The sequence below is a fragment of the Pelodiscus sinensis genome, chromosome 32 (assembly GCF_052426305.1).
Source record: "Pelodiscus sinensis isolate ZL-2025 chromosome 32, ASM5242630v1, whole genome shotgun sequence".
NCBI lineage: Eukaryota > Metazoa > Chordata > Testudines > Trionychidae > Pelodiscus > Pelodiscus sinensis.
In genome coordinates, this window is record NC_143083.1 from 13,038,982 (window position 1) to 13,053,894 (window position 14,913).

Genomic DNA, 14,913 nt, shown 5'->3' on the forward strand with positions numbered 1-14,913 from the left:
TAAGCTGAGCACTCGGGCGGCTGCCCAGGAGAGCTTCAGGTACTGCCCAGCTGATTAGCAGAGCGCCGGCAGCATGTGTGTCTACTGGTGGTACACATCCACACGTAGCTTGGTGCATAACACAAAATTTATTCTCCACATGGATGGAAAAAACCAGAGGGAACACTGCAGACCATGTTCCACATTTAAACAAAACTCTTGGGCTCTAGGGTTTATCAGTTTCAGGCACTCACTTCCCATTCCCTGCTGCCTGATCCAGAATTGTCGGCTTATCCCACCGCTGCCACCACCCACCAGCAGCTGCCTGGGAGTGCTCTGCCAACGGCCAGCACGTGAGCTCCGTGCTGGAGCTAGGAGCACAGCCAAGGTGGCTTTCAGCCAGGCCCCTGGACAGCGGAGTGCAGAAAGGTGACCAGATGGCCAGGGAGTGGTGCATTGTAGGACAGCAGCAGGAGGGCTGTTTGTGCGTTTCCTCTACACTGGCGTTCAATGGACTGATTTCTAGTCATTGTGTTAGAGCATTGCAGTAGGGCCTAGGAGCCCAGCATGCCCCCGGCCCCTGGTGTGCTGGGTGCTGCACAGACCTAGAACACAGACAGTCCCTGCCCCAGATTGTGTCCACACCGAGTAACTTGCTTTATCCCCGAGGGAGGCTTTCATCATGTGCCGCACCGGTGATGAAAAGTTGTCCCTGCCTCTTGCCTGAAACATCAAGCTAACATCATCTAGAGACGAGATTCCCCTGAGTCAGGGGCCGCACATATATCGGGGCTGCCCTGTCCCGAGCAGCTAACAATCTACAGAGACAAGACAAAGGCTAGGATGGGGAACAGAGACACCCCAGCGGGACTTGGCAGGGATCGATCAGTGGTTTCTCAGGCTGATGTTCTAGCCACTAGGCCATGCTGCCTCTCACTATGCCCAGTTACAGACTGACCCCTGCTGGAGACAAGGCCCTACCGGTGCAAAGGAGGAGAAATAAAACTGAACAGATGGTAGCAGAAATTTCCTCCCAGCCGGAAGTCCCCTCTGGATGTCAGGCAGGTAATAATCTGTCCTGTTCAGTCTTCTGTTTCCCACAATCCTGGGGTCACCGCCATCTTGACCTCTGTGGTGGGATCCTCGGCTGCGCCATGCTGGCTGGGCCTCTGGGGAGCAGCCTGCTCTGGAGGCTGCTGCTCTGTATTTCTCTAGCCGTGGATGGTTGTTATTATTTGTAATGCAGGAGTAATCTGAGGCTCCAGCTAAGCTCCAGGCCCTGCTGTGACACACTGCACACACACACTGGGAGACACAATCTCCATCCCGAGCGCTCACAGTCTAACTAGCCAGCCCATGGGAGAAAGGAAACATCTTAGTCCCTCTTGGACAGAGTGGGAGATGAAGCTGAGAGAAGTTAAGTGACTTGCCCAAGGTCACCCAGTTCATCTGTGGCAGAGAATCTCAGCCCAGTGTCTTCCTCAAGGCCAGCTTTCCTTGTGAAGCAATTAGAGCCTGAGTTCCAGTGTTACCATCAACACCTAGAGGAGCCAAGCAGCCCGCAACACTCACTGGACACCAGGCCCTTAGTTGCAGGGATGCCTCAGTTTACCTAGATGTGACATGAGGCGGCATTGTCTTCACTAATGCTATCATGCACCGTGAGAACCAGATTCACTCTCCCTCCTCCTGCCAGGCTGCTGGGCACATCCCAAATGGACTGAGCGAAGCGTTTTGACCCAAACTGTTCCCATAACAGAGAGTCCGTCTACACAGTATGCTTATTGCAAAATAAGCGATTTTGGAATTTTTTCCCCGAAACTGCTTATTTCAAAAGAGCCCATCTACACTGCAGGGAAACCTCAAAATTAGTCCGAGACAGACTTCCTGAATGTGGATGTGCTACCTTGATTTAGAGCCCCAGGAAGCACTGGGGAGTAATTACTTTGACTGGCCGTGGGGAGGAGCTATTTCGAAATAGCACCAGTGGAGCATCCACATGACTGCTATTCCGAAATAGTGATTTCGGAATAAGCGTTATTCCTCATGGAACGCAGTTTACAGATTTCGAAATAAGCCATCCGTTATTCGAAATAACGGAATTGCTGGGTAGATGCTCACATTTGTTGTTTCGCAATAACTGTGCTGTGTAGATGCACCCATAAGAACTAGGGGTCACCAAAGGAAGTTTTTCTTCACACAGTCAACCTGTGGAACTCCTCGCCAGAGGATGTGGTGAAGGCCAGGACTTTAACAGGGTTCAAAAAAGGGCTAGATAAATGCATGGAGGTTAGGTCCATCAATACTTATAGCCAAGATGGGTAGGAATGGTGTCCCTGTCCTCTGTCATGGGCTGGGAATGGGCAACAGGAGAGGGATTACTTGATGCTTCTCAGTTCTGTTGCCTCCCTCTGGGGCATTTGGTATTGGCCGCTGTCAGCAGACAGGATCCTGGGCTAGATGGACCTTTAGTGTGACCCAGTGTGTCTGTTCTGATGTTCTTAACTTCTCTCCACAGAATCTGCCGATTTGATGACACCCAACTGTTTTGCGAATTGGGGCCAACTTCAGCTCATGTTTTGGTGGTAGAAAAAAGCCCTCAAAACAAACTGGAAAAATCAAAAAGTTTCCAATGTTTTCCATTCAAAACCATTCTTTGTTTCAAAACGGCCTTTCATTTCATTTTTTGAAAAGCTAAAAGGGGGGGAAGGGAACCTCCCACTCGAAACAAAACAGGGTGTCGGACCTGGAACTCATTCCCCCCACCCCAGCTTTTTGATTTGCCAAAATCTAGGTTTTCGATTCGACCCACCACAATGTTTTAAAAAATCCAGACTTGCCGATGAACTGCTCCCTGAGCTCTGTTCCTGAACTCCACTTCCCCTGGCTGAAAGGTGCGGTTTCCAGTCCCAACGAGGGGGGGGTTCTTGGAGCAGCATCTTCTCTCAGTCTCTATCCCTCCTTCCCCATGACATTCCCTTGCTCCTGGAGCCAGGAGACTTCGGAAACACGGGCATGCCCAAAGTCTGGAGTCCCGGCCAAAGAACGCGGAGCCAGCCAGGGCACAGGTACCGAAAAGCATGTTCAGGATGTCGGAGACTGGAAATAGCGTGTGCAGTTTGCTTGTGTCCTGTGTTTGGATAGGAGCAGAAGCCAGACTCCAAGAGCAGGAAAAAGCCAGTGGGTAAATACGAGGTCTCTGTGCCGCTTAGTATTTTCAGACTGGTTTTGCTTCTTCTACCAAGGCAGTGGAGAGGGAGACAGGGGCAGGTGTCTGCCAAGCTCTCTCTGCACCGGCGCCCTAGCTCGCAGCGACAAGAAAGCTGCGTTGTTTATGGGCTCGGCGCGCGCACGACACGCTTGCTAGCTGGCCAGGGCTGGGATTACATCATGGCCCGCAGGCCGCGAGTTGCAGGGATGGGGTACTTCCAGCTGACGGATGTGTTCCATCCTGAGGGCTCACGGGGTCCCGCGCTCCGGGGATCACTGTCTTTCAGATACGTTTGGCTTTCCCTGAGCGCGCTGGGGTGGCAGTCCTGGTGGCCTGGCTAAATTCCAGCCGGTGCTTTCCTTGCAGTTTTATCTGGATACAGCACCTTTCTCCACACCTATTCCAAGGGGGGGGGGGGGCGTTGTTGTGGCCTGTTAAACACCAGCTGTGTTCCAACCCAGAGGTGGCTGCATTCCAGACCTGGATGCAGTTTTTTTCCTCTCTCTGCTTGTGGACTTAGGGACCTTTAGGAAGAAAGGCCTGAGAGAGATGGGGAGGAGGGGGGCAAAATTGTTCCTAACTTGGGAGCGGGGGTGGAGATCAGATTCAGGGACGTGGCCGGGGTTTTGATCCCATTGTGTTTCTCTGCGCTGCAGGTGTTCCCGCTGCCCTCCCTCCCCCGGAAGCAGCCTACGGTGCTTGTGGTGTGCGGCCCCGATCAAAACGGCGCCATCGGCTTGGTGTGCGCACGGCATTTGCGGGTGTTCGTAAGTATCCTCCACCGAGCCCCTGCCTCTTTCTCCGGCACTGTCCTGGGTCACTCTTCTCCAGGCCTCCCGGCAGTGTTATCTTCAAGTTGTCATTGTCAAGTCTAAGTCAAGTCTCAAGTCATGACCGTTCAAATCTCAAGTCAAGTCTCGAGTCTCTAAAGTAACTTTCGAGTCAAGTCCCAAGTCGAGTCTCAAGTCTTAAATTAAAAAATGTCAAGTCACTTTTGTACAAGCCATCGATATCGATAAATAACAATCATCACTATCCGTTTTCATTTATTAACATAAATCGTACTTGCTAACTACTAGTAGTCCAGCTGGAGGCGGGGCCGCGATCACCACTGTGGGAGGTTTGTTACTAACAACAGCGGCATTTTCGGACAATTTTTTCACCGAGTCGATTTAGCAAAATTAGCAAGTCTCAAGTTGAGTCTCAAGTCACAAACAATGAACCCGAGTTGAGTCTCGAGTCGAGCCGCCTAGGCAACTTAAGTCCGACTCGAGTTCAAGTTGTGGGTCTCGAGTCAACAACTCTGCCTCCTGGTGCCCGGACTGTTCCCCTTGCCCAACCCCTGTGCGGGCCGGGCATGTGGCCGGATTCTCTTCTCCCCCCATTGGCCCTACTCCTGGTTTCCGCTGGGGGAAGCAAGAGGAGACTTGCGCCTCGATGCGTACTTGCGGCCGGGGCAGTGGGGCTTTTCGGTTCCTCCGGGGACCCGCTCCTGTTCATGCGTTCCTCGGGGACTCTCCCCCGGCCAAGACGGGGACCTGCCATGGATCCTGGCTTTGCCAGGCCCCGGGCGACTCACCCAGGGGCTATTTGGGGACCCCGGGGGATGAACCTCCACCACGCAAACTCAGCCAGGCCCTGGCAGGCCCTCAACGAGAGACCCAGGACTTAGTAGGCCACAGGGACTAGCCCCCTCCCCTCATCTATCTGTTCCCAGCTGCAGGATGGGGCAGTCCCCCTCTTTCACTGCGGGGACAGAGGCACCTTTCCCCGGGACTAACCCCCCAATAGCACTCCTTTGTTGCCCAAGCCCTAGGGGAGGCCGAGGGCAGCTAACCAGAGTGGATCTTGGGTGGAGAGGGTGAATACAGTCTAGGGCCTGCGGGAGCGGAGCAGGTGTGATAGCCTGGCTCTAGAAGGCAGTGGGCAGCCTAGCTCCATTCTCAGCAGCTCCATTCCCTCCCCAGGCACGGGGGGGGGGGGGGGGGACTCTGCGGCGGCTGAAGAGCTGTGGCCATCCTTGTGCTTACCATGCTCTGAACACCCCCGCTCGCCGGCGCAAATGAGAGCAACCCCCAGGCTGCTTTCATTTCCGCTCTGCTCCCTGGGGCCTCTAGGAATGGGCGGGTGACCCTCGGGCAGGGTGCTATTACCTGTACCAGGGGCTGGGCACAGGGCTGGTGCCTGAGGTGCCGAGACATCACAGCAGGCTGAAGGGAAGTGAATACCCTTGTCGAGACGGTTGCACCATGAGTGCGTCAGCCGGGTCCCGCTCCGGGCTAGAAGCCTCTCCCAAAACAGCAGGGAATTTGCTAACGGATGTCAGTGCATAAGGGGCTGAGCGGTGAAGACCAGAGCTGAGAGGAGTAAGGGGGGTGGGATATGATAGAGGTCTATAAAATCATGATTGGTGTGGAAAAAGAGAATAAGGAAAAGTGATTGATTTATTCCCACCATATAAGAACGAGGAGTCACCAAATACAATGAATAGGCAGGAGGCTTAAAACAAACCAAAGGAAGTTTTTCTTCACACAGCGCACAGTCAACCTGTGGAACTCCTCGCCAGAGGATGTGGTGAAGAGCGGGACTTGAACAGGGTTCAAAAAAGAGCTAGAGAGATTCATGGAGGTTGGGTCCATCAATGGCTGCTAGCCAGGATGGGTAGGAATGGTGTCCCTGGTCTCTGTTTGTCAGGGGCTGGGAATGGGTGACAGGAGAGGGATCATCTGATGTTCTCTGTTGTGTTCCCTCCCTCTGGGGCAGCTGGCACTGGCCCCTGTTGGCAGCCAGGACACTGGACTGGATGGACCATTGGTCTGAGCCAGTCTGGCCGTTTTGATGTTCCCAGCAAAAATCTGGTGAGAAAGGTGGGGCAGAGGGAATGGAGAGATCCGCAGCAAGATCTATCTGACCAGGGCTGTGGGACAGCGGGGGGCAATACGCTGCTGGGTGTGGCAGTAGAGACAGGAGGCTGGTGCAGGCATTTCACGAGGGCCACCCGCTGTCCAGCTCCGCTCCGTGCTCCGGGTGTCTCTCTCCTTGCCAGGCGTCACCGCAGCAGGGTGTGGGGGAGCCAGGGGCGCTGCCGGCAGGCCAGAGGGTTCGCTGTCCCGGTAACTCAGGGGTGGCTTGTTTTCCCTGCTCTCTCACAGCCTGGGTCAGGACGGGGGAATCTGCCCCCCCCCCCCCACTTCCCCGGTGTGGCAGTCTCTTGTAAGCACGGCCAGTCGGCATGGTGCAAAGCCAGGCAGGACCAGCTGCAGACACCGCATGGGAGTAAACGCAGCGTCTCCCTGGCCACCGGCTCACACCCCCCGCCTGCCTTTCTTCAGCGCTCAGCATCTCCCACCAGTCAGGGGCCCCAAGGGCTGCTCCTGCTCTGGCTAGACCCCTGCCAGGCTCCCCAGGAGGAGACACCTGGGCCTTGCCACCAGGAACACCTCCTCCCGCAACCCCCGGAGCCCTCCCCCTAGGGCCTGCCAGCGGGTTAGATCCAACTCCTGCTTTCAAGGCAGAGCTCAGCCACTTGCCTGCCGTGTGCCGGAAATGTCCCCAGCAGGTGGCCCATTTCCATGCGTCTGGGGCAGCCTGGGGCACGGCCAGGACACAGTCTGATTGGAAAAACCGGCACCACGGTGTTAGCACTACACCCTGCCCCCCTCACCCCGAGTGCTTTAAATCCAGCGCCCATGGGGGGGGGCAGGAGTCTCCCTACTCTCCCTGTGGGGTGATCGGGGCAAAGTGCCTCACCCAAGGTTGCCCGGGGCATTGCATCTTCCAGTGGCACCCAGGAGTCCTGCGTCCCTTCCCCAAAGCCTGAAAACCTCCCTTCCCCTCCCTCCGGTATCCCCCTGCCCGACCAGCCTTTCCGAGTGGGCTGCCCAGCCAAATAACCCCCAGAGCAGCCGTTTGCTTAGTCCCGATCCAGCACCCACCAGGAACGGGGCAGGGGGTGTCTCTCTGGTGGGTGCCGGAAGGGCTGGATTTACTCTCTGCCCACGGCCCTGTAATATACTAGGGGATGGAGGCAGATGGGGATTGCAGGCAGGTGCCAGTCCAGGTGGGGCAGAGGAAGAAAGGGGCCGGGGTGGGGAGGGGCGTGTTGGGGCGGCTTCTAACTTTCTCGCCTCTCCCCCTCTCTCAGGAGTACGAGCCGACCATCTTTTATCCCAAACGCTCCTTGAATTCCTTGTACCGGGATTTCACCACCCAGTGCGAAAAGATGGACATCCCCTTCCTCTCGTACCTGCCGACGGAGGTGAGCGCCGGCCGGCCGGCAGGGGGCGTGCTCATGTGGGGTGTGTGTGCACAATTCCCCTCCCCTTTACTCTGCCCCTCCTGCTGGCTGAGCCATCCCGGGGGAGGGGTTCCCCATTCAGAGGCAGAGCATGCGTGCTCCAGCCATGTCAGAGACCTGCGCCTGCCATGAGTAACCCACACTAAGCAGCCAAAGTGCTTCAGGGGGTTAAAGCTGTCACCCCGCAGCTGGAAGGCAGCAGATTTCAAAGGGCTTAAATAACATGGTGTTTCTCACCTTGGGGGAGAGACTGTCTTCTTGCTCTGAGTTTGTACAGTGCCTAGCACAGAGGGCGCTGCTCTGTGACGCGAGCTGTTGGAACTCTGGCAACGCAAATCATTAACTATCATAATTCCATCCCGTTCTTCGATACCAGCAAGAAGGAAGAAGCAGGGGCTTCCAGGTTAAACCTCCCATTGTCTAGTACAGGCGTGAGAGGAGCCAAAGTCTGAGATTATAGGGTGCTGTTAATATTGGGGGAAAGCAGGGCGCAGACCAGTGTCCCCTCCAATTTTTCCATTTGTGTTCAGAATAAATTTTGTTCTGTGCACCAAGGCATGTGCAGAGGTGCACCACCCATAGAAACACATGCTGCTGCCAGTGGTAGGCACTCTGCTAATCAGCTGGGTGGCATTTGAACCTCTCTTGGGCAGCCGCCGAAGCGCTCCGCTTACAGGGAACACTGGTCCAGACCAGATTTGAGGTGTATTCCGTGCGGGGACGGTTATGGCCTTTAGCGGAGGCATCTGATCCGAGCATCAGCATTTCCAGAAACTCCGAAGGGAGAGCGCCGTCCGCCCGCTGCTGGAAAAGGAATTACCGAGTCTTATTTCCTCCATCCCAAACAAACACGCCAGCTATTTTCCTTTCTAACCATCGGTCTCCGTTTAAGGAATGTGACCTCAAATTACTGCCCCGCCTACCTCCATTCCACCAGCCTGGGAGCAATTGCTTTAAAACCCTTTGGGGTTTGGGCCCCAGCGTCAGTAGCAGGCTCAGAAAATGTACCGCAGGAGCCGTTTCTAGTTACTACGACAATACGCGGAAATAGGTTCAATGTAAAACCAATTTTACAACCTGGCTCCTTTTTTGGGAGGGCAGCGTTTTTTAAGTGGTGCCATAGAAGTTCAGCATCAGGACACAAAATAACAACCCTGTAAATTGGAGGGTTTTTTAAGACCTTGTTTCTGGCCAGCTCAGCAGGTTTTCGCTCTGATGTCCTGGATGTTAGAAAGACCCGAGAGACCAGGCCTGCTGATTTTAACCTAGTGATTTCTTCACCTTTCTTCCAAGGCCTCTGGTCAGGCCTTAAAGAGAAACCCTCGCAAGAAGGGGTTGTGTCTTTTCCTTTGAGGTCCTCGGCTTCATTAAAGATCCTCTGGCAATTTTTTGAAAGAGCCGGTGTGTGCAGTCCAAACTCGGGGCGGAGGAATTTCCACGTTGCTGCCCTGCAGTTTGCTTTGTGCCTGGGATTAGTCGTCACTTCCCAGCCCAAACTGCAGCAGCCACATCCCTCCGTGCACTTAGCTGTGGCCTGATGGTCTTTATCCTGCCCATTGGACGGCCCTGTCTCCTGGTGTCACGCCAGCCGGGGCAAGAGCTTCTAACCGAACCCTGTGACGACAGCCAGTTGGACGGACGTGTCCGATCCCACCCAAACAACCCTGGGCCCACCTGGGGAAGGCAGCTGAAGCCCCGCCCCTTCTGCCCCAAAACCACACCCTTCCCTGAGGCCACGCCCCTTCACAACCTTCCCCCACCAAGCCCCACCCAACCCCAGCTACCATGTGGCCTGGCTTTCCTTGGTAGCCAGGCAGCGCATGGTGCGGCTCCGGCTCCTCCAGATGCTGGGGCAGTGTAGTCAATTTCAGGAAGGCAAAGCCTTCCCTTGCCTGCATTACCCGCCGCCCATGCGAACGCCCGTCGAGACAAGCCGCGTGGACAGGACAAACCCAGCTAAGGGTTGGGCTGCATTCCTAAAGCTCCTTTGTAAGTCAGTTCTTGGGGGCTCGGAACACATTTTCCCCATCGAAACAACGTTCCAAACGGGGGTTAGGTGCCCAGGCCGGCCCCCAAAAGCCTATTGAGTCCAGAATGGAGCTGGGACCCTGTGTCTGTGGGTGTCTGTGGGTGGTGCATATCTGCACAGGCCTCGGTGCACGGAACAACATTTATTCCGCACGGGAATGAAAACCAAAGAGAAGAACAATACGCTTGGCTAAGGAATAGGGTTTTATTTCATCGTCAGTGCTGGGGCCAGAGGGTGAGGTGGAGATTCTGAAAGGGACTTCTGGGCACCCCACCCCAGACTCTGTGCCAGCTCCTGCAGCGAACCCCAACCCCTGGAGGGATGGCCCAACCCCCACTCTGCAGGTGGTGAGCCACAAACGGCCTGGCAGGGCTGTTAGTAGCGGTTGCTCCGTAGTGCTGGGCCAGGCAGAGGTTTCCAGCTAAGTGGGATGGCAGCTGGTTCCTCTCTCTGTCTCCAGGGCGTGAGGTGGGGTGTGTGGGGGGGGGGAGGAGGGGTGACGGATGGGTAGAGAAGGCCCTGTGAGGTTTTTCTCCTTCTCATCCAAAGTCTTGCCACAAGCGTTCCCTGCAAGCTGATCTCATGAGCGACCCCCTAGCACAGAGTCAAATGCCTCCCAGCTGATTAGCAAGGTGCCCACAGCTGGCAGCTTGTGTCTGTGGGTGGTGCACATCTGCACAGGCCTCGGTGCACGGAACAACATTTATTCCGCACAGGTGTGGAAAACATTCGAGGGAACCTGCTGGCCACCCTTCCGCAGTGCCGCAGGAGAAGTTGTGGGGGAGGCTTGCTGCACCCAGAGCAGGAGGAAACGTGCCCCTAGCTCTGACGGGCTGTGGGGAGTCCGGCAGCCAGGGGGGATAGGGCGTGAGAGGCCGCACAGGGAGAACATGGGGGTGGGGTGGCCAGGATCGCGAGTCCATAGCCTAGTGTACTAGACCGTGCGAACTCAGTCCCCTTGGCCTGTGGCTGTGTGAGTCCATCGAGGGCTGGTGGGCTTGGGGACCCGTACCGGGCGCCGGGGGACCCGTGCGGGGCAGAGTGGGGGGGGGTCTCTGACTCTGTCCCGCCCCCTCCAGGTCCAGCTGATCAACGACGCCTACAACCTGGTGATCGACGCCATCCTGGGAGCTGATGCGGAGCCGGGCGAGGTGCAGGAGCCGTACACCAGCATCTTAGCCACCCTGAAGCAGATCCGGATCCCCATCATCAGCCTGGACGTGCCCTCAGGTGGGCAGCTCCGTGTCTCCGCTCACACTCTGCAGGGCCTGGACTTGATGTGCCCCGAGGCATGTGCACCACAGAAAGCGAGCGGTGGGCGCTGCTCATCCCCGGGGCAGCGTTTGCATCTCTCCGGAGCGTACAGGGAATGCTGCCCTGGGTGCTTCTGAGCGACACAGTGTTCCCCGTAAGCTGAGTGCTTGGGTGGGTGCCAGGGAGAGAGTCAAATGCTGCCTGGCTGATTCGCTGGCAGCCTGCGTTTCAATGGGTGGTGCACATCTGCACAGGCTGCAGTGCACAGAACAAAATTTATTCCACCTCGGGAAGGGGGGGAAAAAAGAGGGAACCAGGAGGGTGCGGGGCAGGTGAGATTATGAACAGCTCAGCCCCCGGAACACGGATCCCTCGCTTGTCTGTCCCCGGCGGCTCCGCGCCCGCTCGCCTCTGATCTTTCCGTTCTCTCCTTTGCCGCAACAGGGTGGGACGTGGAGGCGGGAAACAGCGAGGGCATCAGCCCCGACATGCTGGTCTCCTTGGCTGCCCCCAAGCAGTGCGCCACCCGCTTCCTGGGCAGGCACCACTTCCTCGCCGCCCGCTTCCTGCCCTACGACGTGCAGAAGAAATTTGAGCTCAACCTGCCCGAGTACCCCGGCACAGAGTGTGTGGTTTCGCTTTAGGGCGGGGCAGGGAGGGGAGCTGGCCAGGGGCGGGGAAGGGGAGCGGATCGGCCACCCGGCCCCTCCACGCGGAAAAGGCTTGCAAGTGTTTTGTATTTTTTTTTGCACAGTCGGGCGACTCCCTGCTGGGACGCCGCGTCCCGGCTGCGGGGCCCGGCTTCCCATCCGGCGGGCGCGCAGCTTCCAGGGAGGGCGCCTGTGGATGGGGTCTCTCTGGGTATCTCAGGCCACCACGATCATGTGAACTGGGGGGGGGGGGGGTGCCCCCGGGATCAAAGGCAGCGCTGACCTGGCCCCTCCCCTCCTGTGGGTCCCACGCCCCTGGCGTCTCAGCCTACAGCACTGGTGAATTGTGAAACGACAGAGGCGACCGTGTGGTTCTGCGATGGGGGGGGGGCTCCAATACGCACAGGTGAAAGCAAGCGGGGGTACCCTGGCACACGGCTCCAGCAGAAACTGGCTGAGCTGCCGCGAAAGCCAGCGGGGAGCTATTTACAGAGCGGGCAGGGACCCGGGTTGCAATAGGACAGCGCCTGTAAAAAAACTTTTAAGTTACTTTCACCGCTGCTGCTACCCCAATGACAGGCACCGATGTGAGCGCCTGGCTGGAGGGGTCCCTCCAAGGCGTCTCTCAAAGGCAGGGCGAGGCTAAATGGCCGGGAGAACCGTATCCTCAGCCCATCTGCCCTCCCAGGCCTTCCCCCTTGCTGCCTGCCCGGATCCACCCGTGGGGGGTTATCAATGCCCATTTCACAGGGACCCTTTGTAAACAGAAGCCTGTTGGCCAGTCCCTGCGGCCGCCGGCCATGGAAAGATCAGAGCAAAGCTGGTGGCGGGAGAGGAAGGGTCGGGGAGCGATTTCCCCCGCAGCAGGGAGGCGGCTTTGACCCCGCTGGCCTCTGCACGTATCTGCCCAAAGCTGCTATTCCCAGCCCGGCGGCTGTGCCCCGCGGGGAGAAATCTGCATTTTTCTGCTGATCCGGGACAGCTCCAGGGGCCAGGCGCCTCCCCCGCCGCCTCCTCTTCCACCTGCTCGGAGCGAAAGCTCTTGGTGGGTCGCGGCAGCTCCCCGGGCGTTGAAACAGAGAAGCGGCTCTTTGGTGTTGGCATCCCCTTCCCTCGGCCTCGCCCCCGGGACCTGGCCGGGGCGGAATCTCCTCGGAAGTAGGAAGCCCAGTAAAGCGGGTGGAACAGACCAGTGCGTAGGACCTGTGAGCCGCCCCCCTCCGCCCCATAGCGAGCCCCAGCGAGAGAGGAGCTGCTGTTTGCCCAGACCCGCTTGTCCCGTGGATGGCCCTACTTCTTTTCCTTCTGGGAGCTGGATTTCACAGGCACCAGGGCCTGGCGCACGGGGGCTGCAGCGGAGCGAGGGATGCCCTGTTTACTGCCTGGTCTGGGGTGGGGTGCCTCTGGAACCCTCAGTGCCCCCCCTCCCACACCTGTAGTGTTTAAGGTAAGGCCTGGGGTGACCCACACAGGGTCTGATCCAGCACCCTCCATGGCAGCCAAGGGGAGTTTTGTCCTTGATCCCAGTGGAAGCAAGAACAAGCCCATAACCTCCCCCCCTAAATTCAGGCTCAACGGGGGGCAAGCTGTTTGCTTCCCTGGTCTCTTCTGCTGGGCCGTGCTCTGCCTGAGGATGCTGCCCGCCTCCCGGCCCACGATGCTTCGGCCACTCCCCGCACGGGCTCTGCTTTCGGATCCAGCCCCCCATGCGCAGGGTGGACGCGGATTTTCCAGCTCCGTCCTTGACCCGCCCACGCTGCAGGGCCACGGGCAGGAGGCAAACTGCAAATCCGGCCCCTGGGGGTCCCGTGCGGCTGGGAAGGCCGAGCGAGGGGAATGGTGGGTGGGTAGCGCTCCACCGCTTTACCGATGATCCACGGCCACGAGTGCAGTGGGAGGCTGGGAAAACAGGGCCCCGCGTGCTTTGCCGGGGCCCGTGGGGATCGGCGCCTGCCTGCGCTGAGCCGCTCTGCGCCGGGAGAGCTTTGCCGTGGGCGCGCACACTGGATGGCGCGGGAGAACGCGGCCAATAAAGATGGGACGGCAAACCATCCGAGGCCTGTGGGTTTGTTCTTTGCTTGGGAGCGTCGGACGGGCACCAAGGCCTGCGAGACAGCGCGGGGCTGCCAGTGCCGTGGTGTTCGCTGTCTCTGTGTGTCTGTGCGAGGATGAACCTCCTGGGCAGGAAGGCAAGCCACCTCCCGCCCTGCCCTACCCCAGCCCTGGATTCCCATCCTTCCTGGCTACCTGGAGGCTGCCCCAGCCCGCCCAGGGGGCCAGAGAGCCTGGCTTGTTTTGGGAAGGCAAAACCTCCCCTTGCCTGCATCACCCGCCACCTGTGATGACCCTGTTCCCAACCGGGGCTGCGGACAGGGGACGGCCGGGTCCCAGCTGCCTGGCCTCCATGTAGACTAGGCTGCCCTTGGAAACCCTGCCGACATCAGAGCCACGTCGCTTCACAGCTGCTCATCGCTGGCTCCCTGGGCGCGTAGGCAGCCGGGATGGGGCAGGCCTGATGGAAGCAAACGGGGGAATAAGGAGCAGCGGTGCTTAGACAGCAGATGCCTGTTCAACGTCTCCGGCCGCTGGTCCCTCGGCAGCTGCGCCTGCTGGAGAGGAGCTTCGGGGCTGTAGTGTTGGGGTACCCATGAACACAGCGCCCCCACCAAGCCGCACACGGCCCCGATCCTGACTGAGAATGGCCCCTATTGTGCCAGATGCAGCCCAGACGCGTTGCCTGTACTGAGCGCGCCTCTGCGGGTGCTACCATTAGAGGAGGGAGAGGTCAGCCTGCCCCCCCGGGAGGGGGCACTCCAGGCAAGGGGATACCCTACAAGGCCAGCGCCTCGAATGCAATCCAGCCCCTTTGTGCTGCTTGGGGCAGACCCGCTAGCACCGTGTCCCGCCCTCAGTGCTCCGTCAGCCAATGAGCGTTCGCCGGCGTGACACACTCTACAATGGGGGCGTTTTAGTGGTAGAGCCTGCTGCCGGAGGGCTCTTAGGACGGAGCTCTGGGACCTGCAGCCAATGTTCCCCGGAAGTGGAGTGTCAAATGCTGCCCAGCTGATTAGCAGAGCCCATGGCCAGCAGCAGGTGGTGCACATGTGTTCATAGTTCGGTGCATGTAACAAAATTTATTCCGCATGTGGATGAAAAAGCTAGAGAACGTTGCCTGCAGTCCCTTCCTTGCCCAGCACTCTGGCCTGCAGCCTGTTTGACGGGATTTGATTTCTCGGAGCTTTGCAGGAACAGGAGAGATTCCTCCCTCACCATACGGGCTTTTCTAAAAGTGCAGTTTGAGCTCAGGAACCTGATGAAAGGCTCCTGGTGGTATCCCAGAATCCTCACAGCTAGAACTGGAAGGGGCATCGAGTCCAGTCCCTCGCCCTCAGGGCAGGACGAAGCACCGTCTAGATCATCCCTGACAGGTGTCTGTCCAACCTGCTCTTAAATCTCTCCAGGGATGGAGATTCCACAACCCCCCAGGCAATTT

At 58.0% G+C, this 14,913-nt stretch overlaps 1 protein-coding gene across 1 annotated transcript in view; it reads left to right on the forward strand.

Annotated features, from left to right (window-relative positions):
• Positions 1-13,471, forward strand: part of YJEFN3 (YjeF N-terminal domain containing 3) — a 45,987-nt gene extending 32,516 nt beyond the window's left edge. Inside the window, exons 4-7 of the mRNA XM_075902800.2 lie at positions 3,847-3,957; positions 7,335-7,448; positions 10,596-10,746; positions 11,215-13,471. Of these exons, the coding sequence (XP_075758915.1) occupies positions 3,847-3,957; positions 7,335-7,448; positions 10,596-10,746; positions 11,215-11,414 (576 nt within the window). The 3' untranslated portion in view covers positions 11,415-13,471. The remainder of the gene's footprint in view (positions 1-3,846; positions 3,958-7,334; positions 7,449-10,595; positions 10,747-11,214) is intronic.
• The last annotated feature ends 1,442 nt before the right edge of the window (positions 13,472-14,913 follow it).